This window comes from Mytilus galloprovincialis, chromosome 2 (assembly GCF_965363235.1).
Source record: "Mytilus galloprovincialis chromosome 2, xbMytGall1.hap1.1, whole genome shotgun sequence".
NCBI classification, from domain to species: domain Eukaryota; kingdom Metazoa; phylum Mollusca; class Bivalvia; order Mytilida; family Mytilidae; genus Mytilus; species Mytilus galloprovincialis.
Window position 1 is genome coordinate 93,639,632 of NC_134839.1, and position 12,237 is coordinate 93,651,868.

The 12,237-nt window shown below is 32.5% G+C and overlaps 1 protein-coding gene across 1 annotated transcript in view; it reads left to right on the forward strand.

Moving 5' to 3' along the window:
* The first annotated feature begins 1,701 nt into the window (after positions 1-1,701).
* The window catches only part of LOC143064913 (uncharacterized), a 29,748-nt gene continuing 19,212 nt past the window's right edge, over positions 1,702-12,237 (forward strand). Inside the window, exon 1 of the mRNA XM_076238127.1 lies at positions 1,702-1,988. Within this exon, the coding sequence (XP_076094242.1) occupies positions 1,941-1,988 (48 nt within the window). The 5' untranslated portion in view covers positions 1,702-1,940. The remainder of the gene's footprint in view (positions 1,989-12,237) is intronic.

Below are 12,237 nucleotides of genomic sequence, written 5' to 3' on the forward strand. Positions count from 1 at the left end.
TTCAGCTTTGAGACAGCACTGGGTGGAAACGACATGAACTGCAGCAGCATTTTTGACCGCCACACCAGGAATTTATATAATTCCTTAACTGGTCAAAAGAAGTCATAAGTCTAGCCTCATTTATAGGAAGTGAGTTTCATACTTGTGCTGTCTCAAATCTAAATGTTCTTTTGCCATAACTTGAGGTTCTAGGTCTAGGTACCTCAGCAGTGTTTACATACCTGAAATTATAAGAATTGTTTTTTATTACAACTAAATCTTGAATAAATAAAGGACATTTTTTATTAATTATTTTAAAGATCTCCAAGGTAATTGAGCGCATTCTACGAGTTTTTAATGATGGAAGGTTTGAAATCTGCAGGAGTGTTTCGTATGAGCTCTGATGGTCTTCATAAATAAATCGAAGCGCTCGTTCTTGTATTTTTTCTATTTTTCTTGTATTTTGTTCCCCACAGAAATGCCAAGTCAAAGGGCAGTAACTAAAGTTAGACACAATAAAAGAGTAATAAATTGTAAGTTTACTTAGTTTATAAAAAAGAAGATGTGGTATGATTGCCAATGAGACAACTATCCACAAAAAACCAAAATGACACAAACATTAACAACTATAGGTCACCTATAGTTTGTTTAGATGTTTCCCAATTCTTTTCAAAACATTTAATTGCCTTGCAGCCTTTTTACAAATATTTGAAATATGTAAATTGAAGTTTAATTTAAAATCAATCGTAACTCCAAGTAGTTTAACCTCATCCTCACATGATATAGAAATACCATTCAAATCAAACACAATATTTTTATCATGTGCTTTTTTGCCAAGAGAAATAGCTTGAAATTTCTCTGGGTTGGCCTGCATTTTATTGGAAGAAAACCACTGTATTAAATAATTGCTGTCTTCCTCAAGAGCAGAAATTACATCTTGTAAGGAATTTCCAGACTTTGACAAGGTATTGTCATTAGCATAATTCAAAATGAAAGAAAGAAAAGGATAATGATATAGAAAACAATATGCATGTACAAAAACATATTTAAAATATTTTGTTTTATCAAGCAATAATGAGCACGGTCCGCAGACTCTTCCAAGTAACCTTATGTGTCTTAAAGTGATTGACACATTAATCACGTGTGTCTGATAATGATTGACACAATAACCTTGTGTGTCTGTAGTCTTGACGCACATGCCGTATATATGTCCGAAACAACTTTATGTTGATCCTTTTATTTAAAAAAAAAAAAAACAGGTGCAGTGATGTTTTGTATCAGATTTTACTGGCAATTAAAGCAACACATTTAAGATTAGGCCATCAACTATTCTTTCCGATTAATACAGCGAACATCAAATCGATATCTGATGAGTTTCTTACTTTCATGCCCTGTATATAATCATGCTCGAGATATAATCTTATTATTTTACCTTTTATCAATATTTCTCAATGCATGAAGAAATAAATCCGTTTGTTTACAATTATCAACTGTATATTGCAGAAACGAAAGCCCTTTTAGATGACAGGTCGATTATACATTATTACATTATAATCTGATATGCACAAGGCCTAGATTATTACATTTAAAAGATTTAAATAAGCTCCAGACTTGCTAGAACGTATCTACCTATACAATTCAAAAACTTCAATTGATTTATTGATTTACACAGGTATATACAGTTGAACCGACATTTTTAAATGGTTGCGAAATTGGTAGCATAGATAGGAGGCACTGTGCGTCCTAACTTGTATCAAGTTTTGCTTATACCATAAAACTTTGTTAGAATTTGTCACGATAATACAAACGTATATACCTATGTATATATACGTGTGAAATATAAGAAGTTTAATTTCTTCAGAAATAGATTTAATAGGAACACATTTCATTTAATTTTCAAGTAATTGAAATGAAGACTGGATTAATATGAATGTCAGAACAATGTTTCTTACGATTATAGAATGGAAGTAACCCATTTGTTTATTGTGATATGTCTATCTTATATTGAGGTATGTTGATTTCTTTAACATAGAGATACATTTAAGAGTCTTACAAGCCACTTATTGGTTCATGAATTGTTGGTTTGATCTTAAGATAAATATACATAGTATAGTATAGTATGATCTACATTCCATCTATTGTCAACACAAATGACACCTCATACTACTGTAAAAAGGCCTATATCTTTATGTGACTTTTGCTTTGCATAAAAATGATTCGCGAGAAGTACGGGCACTTGTTCAAATATATACGTCGCCGTGATATAGCCTTTTTGTGCTAATGCGGCGTAAAGCAACCAACAATCAATCAATCAAATATATACGTAGCGTATGTTAATTGCATATGAATGCCATTCAGATAACATCGTCTGAAGTCAGCGCCAAGTTTGTTAATATGTTGCATCTATCTTAAAATACATGGCGTTGTCAGTTTGTTTTAGATTTATGAGTTTGACTGTCCCTTTGGTATCTTTCGTCCCTCTTTTGTTCCTACCTTTGAATGTATATTTGCTCTATAATAGTATATATCCTTGACAAACTACATATCATTGCTGAAATCAGGAAGAGAATTTCTGTTTAGTACAATCCATCATAAGTGGATGTTGTATTTTGGGTCTTTTTTATTACATGTCTCTTGTCTAGATTATATATTAATTGTTCTTCAAATCTATCAATAATCAAGTAGATTTACCCACCGAACACCATTTTACTGTCTTTGTTTTAATTCGTTCTTAGATACACCTTTCAGTTTTAAATATTTTATCAAACTATCATTTTTATTCGCTTCTTGTCTATAGTTTGCCTCAATTTTAATAGAATTGTCTGTTTTACTTTTGATGGTTTACCAATATTCTTTTCTTCTCATAGAAAAAGGTTTATCACCATATGTGATCCCCCAAAGTAACAATATTTTATCGTAATGAGATGTCTGATGAAACTTTGTATGCATACAAAATGTATAAATAAAAGGTAACGTGGTTGCTTTTCAAACATTGAAAAATGATATCAACGGCGGTTCTTCCATCTATCTTAAAATATTGAACTTCAAACGACATAAAACAATACTGCGTTTGATCTTTTGTGCTGTGTAGATTGAGGAATCCTGTCTATGGTTGTCAAGTGTGAGCTTAAACTTCTGTGGTTTTTATCGAATGTTTGATCATAAGATAAATACAGTTTTCATCATGCTTATGTAACGATATTTTACATGTTTCCATTTAAAACTTATTTGTGTATCATTTCGGATTTCCTCACGTCATGCTATCGTACTGATATTTTTTAAATGTTTCCTGCAAAACTTTGGATAGTATGATATTGTCTGTTGTTAGTATTTCTTATGGTTTTTAATTGCATTGGTATTTCAAAAGTCAAAATCAAATGGAAATTTCGAATGGAAACTAAGCTATAATTAGTTTATCACAAAATGCAGTTTCCATTTAGGAGACATACCAAGACCAAATAATACAACGCTATATATCGTACAGCGTGAAGGCAAATTACAAAGAGAAAACTCCTTTGTTAGTTTTGTGTGTTTTTTTTATTTTGGTTCATTTATATGTTTTGGCGTTTAATAGCATCCATTTCACTTAAGTAGCATTCATTGATGTTTAGGGGCCAGCTGAAGCCCGACTCCGAGTACGAGATTTCCTCGCAGCGTTTACGACCAATTGGTGTTGTCTGCTATTTTGTTGGGTTGTTGTCTGCTCTTTTATTGTTTTGTAGTTTGAAACATTCCCCGTTTCCATTTTTCAATTTTAAAATCTGTACTAAATTTTAATTAATGTTATGATAATAGGTTTATCATTTATGATATTATTATAGATTCACACATGTCTTCAATATAGCTTTAAATGATACCTCAGTAGTATCTAAACCATAGAAAAAACAATATCACACAAAAGTATTTATTTTAAACGTTACATATTCTGTTTTAAAGTTTGTCTTATTGTTTAGTAACAAAACTGCTTTCAGGCTTTTTTACATGCGTGAATAGATTTTATCTCGCAAACTTAACAAATTTTAAAGTTGTAGTCTTTATTTGCCGATATTGACGTAATCGGGAATAATTTGGGTGTTTTTGTCGTTTGCCATGTAAATCAATTTGAATACTTTCAAGTTAGTCATTATTGTATTGTGTAACGGGTTAAATATCAAAAGATGAACCGTTATGTGCCTTTCAGGTGCATTTTAGTTCTGATCGGAAATACAAGATGGTCATCATGAAATATACATGTAATATATATATATATAGTTGTAATCTATTATTGATAGAAAAAAAAATACTGTAATAGACTGGATATTTGATGTTTCAAATATGATACTAATCATAAGCAGCTACAACGCATAGTAATACACATTCATATATAATAGCTCAAATAACATTGACTACATGTTGTAGTATACACCAGCTGGCATTGAAATATAAGGATGTGCAAGGTCAAAATACTACTAAAAATGTTTGATATAACTCGCATGTTTGTAGGAACATAGAATTTAAATACATTACGACCATTACGAGAGGCTTTTATGTTAATTCTGGCTTGTTTTCGTACCGAGAACACAATAAATTTCTTTATGATATTGATCTTTAATAGTGATTTATGTAAATATTTGCGTTTCCTTCCATACAACATATAAATCTTTTTTGAAGTACCATATCTTAAAATGTCTTTAGTTACTGCATAATGTTTTGAATAACACGGGTATGTAATTTTTACCCGATTGTTATTTTGAATGTGGGTTTTTTTCTCAATTCAACACGAAAGGAAGAATAAGTGTGTTATTGATACCACTACGATACAAGACTATTGGTCTTATTAGCGGTATCATCAACCCATTGACCAGTGCTGTTGTACTAGCATTTATACCAGTATTATTATAACCCACGTAGTTTATCAAACACAAAGCAAAAATAATAGTGTGCCTAATTGATATTGTTGGCAGATATACAATACACATATGTATCATGATAAAGTTTTAGTATGAACAGCAGTATATTTATTTAAAGGTCACATTAATCAACATTGTTTTGGGTATTAAAAATTATAATCACGTATTAATCGAAAACAATTTAAGATTCTCGATATTTTCTTCCTTACCAGAATAAATCCCCTCATATAGTATTTATTAACTTCGTTATATATTAATTCATTGAAAGTAGTTTGAACGACAGTAAGTTTGTGATATTTCACTTTATCTCTCTGAGAAGTTTAACAACCTTGTAAAATCCTCTTATAAAACTTCTTGATCAATAGTTAGACTTCACAGAAGGAATTTTCAATTGATTTCTTTCGGTCAAAAAACATCACTAAAAAAGAAAAAAAAAGAATATCCACTGTGATTTACATATTACCTTCCCTTGTCTAGACTTTATGCTTATTTAAAAGTTCAACTATCTAAAAAAAAAAGTGGCGAAAAATACCAGAGCGATATTCAAAATACACTTAAATTCCTCAGGTTAAAAAAAAAATAAACTACTTTCGGAAAAAGATAATCATATTATCATTCCTGAAGGCGCTTTTTCTCCTTATTTCCTTTTTTATGTTTACAATAATTGCGTGCCAGTCAAACGTCAACTGCATGTTACACATTCTTTGCAACAAGTTTATAATTGCATATTCTGCGGCGTTTTGTACAGTGGAGATCACTTCTAACCTCTCATTAGAACTGTCAGAATATTCTGTCATAGAACTGTTCTAACCTGTCCTAGAACAGTTCTACCTAGAACAGTTCTACCCTAGAACTGTTCTAAGTAGAACTGTCAGAATCAGTTCTAGGTAGAACTGTCAGGATCAGTTCTAGGGTAGAACTGTCTAAATCAGTTCTAGGTAGAACTGTCCAAATCACTTCTAACCGTAGAACTGTCAGCAGAACTGACTAAATCAGTCAGGACTGTAGAACAGTTCTAAATGACGTCACTGCAGTAAGGACACTTTAGAATTTAGAAGAAATAAATCACTTCCAATTACTTTGCTATATATTAAATAGCAGATTTTCTATATTTTTACTGATCAAACGACTTTTATTACGTTACATGTACAAATATCGAAGTGAATAGAAGGTTACCCAACTCATCGGAGAAATATTTTTATAAGATTGCATACGGAAACATCATTGTTTACGTTTCTTCGTTCCCCGTTTTTAACAGTCTCTTCCTAAATAAAACTGCATTTAATTCATGGAATTTTAATCGTAATTTACCTTGTTTGCCTTGGATTTACATTCATTTAAGATTCTGTTTTGACAAATGTTCAAACGAAAATTGTACAGTGGATGAATTATGGGATATTAATGAAAAAAGTGTTGTACAACGTAAAAAAAACTATATATACATTTGCACAATCTCGTCAATTTAGCCAGACTTATCCATAACGATTATAAATGATATCTGGGAGTCTGCAACTCAGAAAAATATACTGGATCTGAACATCAATGAAACATTTGCCCCTGGACGTTCGGCTACAAACAAAATCATGCATTTTTCTTTGCCTTCTTCAAATTATATTAACAGTATACTATTCCAAGAAGAGAACTTCCCATACATGTACTTTTTATTTTATTTTTAAAATAAAGTATATGAATCAGTCATGTGAGTGTTGGATGATGCCATTAAATAGTTTTGTTTAAAAAAAAACCATTACTAACATGTTAAAAAGTCACTTTAGCATGTTTAATGACGGTTCATTATTATGGATACAGAGAGGAAATAACGGTGTGCTAAATTCTTAGATATGGTATAAATACACCTTGTCGCTATTTGTCTGCCATTACTGGATATCACACAGGTTCCCGTAAAATTTTTACGTCATAAAACAAAATATCTGACGCCACAATGGAAAAGTCATTGTTGTATGCTTCAAAAGTTCCAAGAGGCCGGGTCAGCCAGGATTAGCGATAAGGTGTATTGTGTTTCAAAGTTGGTGTCATTTTTATCATACGATCCGTCCTCACATAGAAATAATATTGGGTACCATGTTTTCAATGAGGCCATATACATATAAAAAAGAAGATGTGGTATGATTGCCAATGAGACAACTATCCACAAAAGACCAAAATGACACAGACATTAACAACTATAGGTCACCGTACGGCCTTCAACAATGAGCAAAGTATATTTACATGATAAAGTGTAAATAAGTTCAGTTTTGGTTGATGCGGACAAATAATTTTGTTAAAACAACTCTCACTCAGTCTGATATATCGAAACCACTGAAATTTGTTTACAATTCAATATTTTGAATAAAAAGAGGACTTGCTGATATTCTAAATTGATGTGGAAATTTTTTTGTAGCCAATGTGTTCCAATATTCATTGATATTGCTGTCATTTGAATTATACAATACATCGTAATATGTATTACTATAAGTGATTTAGTATGCGGCTATATATATATATTAAGATTTACATAACAAAGTGTAATTATGGTCAGTTTTGGTTGATGCTGTCACATATGGTCAGTTTTGGTTGATGCTGTCACATATGGTCAGTTTTGGTTGATGCTGTTAAATATGGTCAGTTTTGGTTGATGGGACAAATAATTTTGTTATATTCATGAGTCAGTCTGAGATATCAAAACTACTGAAAGTAGTTTACGATTCAAAATTTTGATGAAAAAGAGGACATGCTGGCACTATAAACTGATGTGAGCATAATTTTATTTTCCAATATTGCTTTCATTTATATTAAACAATCCATCCTGATATAAAAATATACGTGATTTACTTTGCGGCTATTAAGATTGACATCATGTACATAATAAAGTGCAAATATGGTCAGTTTTAGTTGATGCAGACAAATTATTTTGTTATACCAGTCAGTCTGAGGTATGAAAACTACTGATAGTTGTTGATCATGATGCAATATTTTGAATAAAAGAGGACATGCTGGCATTCTAAATTGATGCAAATGAAATTAGGTAGCATTGTGTTCCAATATTTCTATCATTTGTATTTTCATGATTTTACAATCCATCCTTACATAAAAATATTACAGATTTACTATGCGACTATAAGAGTTACATAAAAAAGAGCAAATATGGTCAGTTTTGGTTGATGCGGTCAAATATGGTCAGTTTTGGTTGATGCGGTCAAATATGGTCAGTTTTGGTTGATGCTGTCAAATATGGTCAGTTTTGATTGATGCAGACAAATAATTTTGTTACATGATTACATGTTACTGTCAGTCTGAGGTATGAAAACTACTGATGTTTGTTTCTGATGCGATATTTTGAATAAAAATAGGAAATGCTGGCATTCTCAATTGATGCGATGTGATGTGGTCATTGATTTCCAATATTGTAGTTATTTATATACTACAGTCCCTCTTGACCTAAAATTATAACTGAACTACTGTGCAGCTATTTAGATTTACATAAAAAAAAAAGCAAATATGGTAAGTTTTGGTTGATGCGGTCAAAAGATTTTATTACACGACTCAGTCTGAAGTATGAAAACTACTGATATTTGTTTATGATTCAATATTTTGAATAAAAAGAGGACATGCTCATTGGCAGATCAAGGGGGGGGGGGTGTCAGGAGTTGGAACCCCCTTTTTTTTGACGATCAATGCATTTGAATGGGAACATATAGTTGGAACACCCCCCCCCCTTTTTTTAAAATGGCTGGATCTGCCCCGGCATGCTGGCACTATAAATTGATGCGAACAAAATTGTTTTCCAATATTGCTGTAACTTGTATAGTACAGTCCCTCTTGACTTAAAATTAAAACTGAAGTACTGTGCAGCTATATAGATTTGCAGAAAGAAAGAGCAAATAACGTCAGTTTAGATTGATGTGGTCAAAAGATTTTTGTTAAACAGGTCCGTCCGAGGTATGAAAACTACTCGTAAACAGATATTACATTTGGTTAATGAGGTCAGATAATTTTGTTATGTGATAACGAGCCATCCTGACTCCCAGAATAACAAATGTAAAACAATTCAAATAATACCCCCCCCCCCCCCCCCCCCCCATAATACTAATTAACGGCCTAATTTATGTACAAACTAGAGGCTCTAAAGAGCCTGTGTCGCTCACCTTGGTCTATGTGAATACTAAACAAAGGACACAGATGGATTCAAGACAAAATTGTGGTTTGGTGATGGTGATGTGTTTGTAGATCTTACTTTACTGAACATTCTTGCTGCTTACAATTATCTCTATCTATAATGAACTTGACCCAGTAGTTACAGTGGAAATGTTAGTAAAATTTTACAAATTTTGTGAAAATTGTTAAAAAAAAATGACTTTATAAAGGGCAATAACTCCTTAGGGGTCAATTGACCATTTTGGTCATGTTGACTTCTTTTTAGGTCTTACTTTGCTGTACATTATTGCTGTTTACAGTTTATCTCTATCTATAATAATATTCAAGATAATAACCAAAAACAGCAAAATTTCCTTAAAATTACCAATTCAGGGGCAGCAACCCAACAACAGGTTGTCTGATTCATTTGAAAATTTCAGGGCAGATAGATCTTGACCCGATAAATTTGCTTACCCAATGTCAGATTTGCTCTAAATGCTTTGGTTTTTGAGTTATAAGCCAAAAACTGCATTTTACCCCTATGTTCTATTTTTAGGCGTTGCGGCCATCTTGGTTAGTTGGCCGGGTCACCGGACACATTTTTTTAACTAGATACCCCAATGATGATTGTGGCCAAGTCTGGATTAATTTGGCCCAGTAGTTTCAGAGGAGAAGATTTTTGTAAAAGATTACTGAGATTTACGAAAAATGGTTAAAAATTGACTATAAAGGGCAATAACTCCTAAATTGGTCAACTGACCATTTTGGTCATGTTAACTTATTTGTAAATCTTACTTTGCTGAACATTATTGCTGTTAACAGTTTATCTCTATCTATAATAATATTCAAGATAATAACAAAAAACAGAAAAATTTCCTTAAAATTACCAATTCAGGGGCAGCAACCCAACAACAGGTTGTCCGATTCATCTGAAAATTTCAGGACAGATAGATTTTGACCTGATGAACAATTTTACCCAGTCAGATTTGCTCTAAATGCTTTGGTTTTTGAGTTATAAGCCAAAAACTGCATTTTACCCCTATGTTCTATTTTTAGCCATGGAGGCCATCTTGGTTGGTTGACCGGGTCACCGGACACATTTTTAAAACTAGATACCCCAATGATGATTGTGGCCATGTTTGGTTTAATTTGGCCCAGTAGTTTCAGAGGAGAAGATTTTTCTAAAAGATGACTAAGATTTACGAAAAATGGTTAAAAATTGACTATAAAGGGCAATAACTCCTAAAGGGGTCAATTGACCATTTCGGTCATGTTGACTTATTTGTAAATCTTACTTTGCTGAACATTATTGCTGTTTACAGTTTATCTTTATCTATAATAATATTCAAGATAATAACCAAAAACAGCAAAATTTCTTTAAAATTACATATTCAGGGGGAACAACCCAACAACGGGTTGTCTGATTCATCTGAAAATTTCAGGGCAGATAGATCTTCACCTGATAAACAATTTTACCCCTTGTCAGATTTGCTCTAAATGCTTTGGATTTTGAGTTATAAGCCAAAAACTGCATTTTACCCCTATGTTCTATTTTTAGCCATGGCGGCCATCTTGGTTGGTAGGCGGGGTCACACCACACATTTTTTAAACTAGATACCCCAATGATGATTGTGGCCAAGTTTGGTTTAATTTGGCCCAGCAGTTTCAGAGGAGAAGATTTTTGTAAAAGTTAACGACGACGGACGACGACGACGGACGCCGGACGCAAAGTGATGGGAAAAGCTCACTTGGCCCTTCGGGCCAGGTGAGCTAAAAATGAAAGAAAACAAATATTTTATGTTACACATCAACAAAAGAAAATCACTGAATTACGGGCTCCTGACTTGGAACAGGCACATACATGCAGAATGTGGCGGGGTTAAACATGTTCTCTTGCTGATTATAAATCTGAAATAAAACCGGCAAAATAGCAAAACTCTATATAATATTAATCGCTATTTTGCCGAAGCCTTTATGTTAAGACAAATATTTCTTAAAACTTATAAATCAATTCTAGCCGTAGAATTTATAAATCAATTTTAGCCGTAGAATTTATAAATTAATTCTGGCCGTAGAATTTATAAATAAATTCTAGCCGTAGAATTTATAAATAAATTCTAGCCGTAGAATTTGAAATCAATTCTAACCGTAGAACTGTTCTAGAAGTAGAACTTACCAAAGATTTGGTCAGTTCTAGCTAGAACTGTCTAAAACTGTTCTAGGGTAGAACTGTCAGGATCAGTTCTAGCTAGAACTGTCCAAATCAGTTCTAGGTAGAACTGACCAAATCAGTTCTAGATAGAACAGTTCTAACCTAGAACTGACTAAAAGGTGTCAGGCTGACAGTTCTACATACTGTTCTAGAACAGTTCTCCTGACAGATTCTGACAGAATTTATGAGAGGTTAGAACTGATCTCCACTGTAGTTGCGAGAAATTGGGTTTCATTTGCGCCAAACAAAAATCTATGTTGCTTCCGTCAAAAAATTATTTGAACCAACTTATGGATAATCAAGTATGAAACTGATAAGTGGTATATGATTTATCGACCTGATTTCAGTCGACATCCTTTCCGTCTGACAATCATCTTTCCTTAGCTGATCTTGCGGATATGGAGATGATAATGATAAAAGAGCATTTTTAACACTGTTTACATCATCACGTATATATGACTAAACTGATGGTAGCCATTACCCTTTTCTAGTCAAAATAACCGATCACCGTAAGATACGAAATATGTCACCTCCTGCGACATATAAGATTTGGAGGCAAAACTTAAGATTTTAAAACCCAGAACTCTTTTTAAAAACCTAAGGAGGCGTGTTTGAGAAACTAGGGTACAATGACGTTGTTTGTTGGAAATTAAATATTGATTGGTACATTCCGTACAATATAGAACTTGGTACTAATATTTTTCAAAAGTGAAAAAAAGCTACACTCTTACAATTATTTACCTTGGTTTTTTATATCTGATGTGTGCCATCCACAATATTGAAAGAGTATTGGATTGGTTGCCATTTGATGACGATAGTTGTCAATTTTGTCATGTTTTGTGTGTTTGGCTAATACCATTAAAAATATAATAGATAGCTTGAAACTTTAAAATGCGCAGTAATATAAGAACTGAAGATAAGTAAACCATTGACAAACTCATCAATTATTGTCCAGTAGATGACGATTTTTTACCGGCCTTTTTTTTTTCTTCGGTTTTGTGGTCAACTCTTCAATGTGTAAGT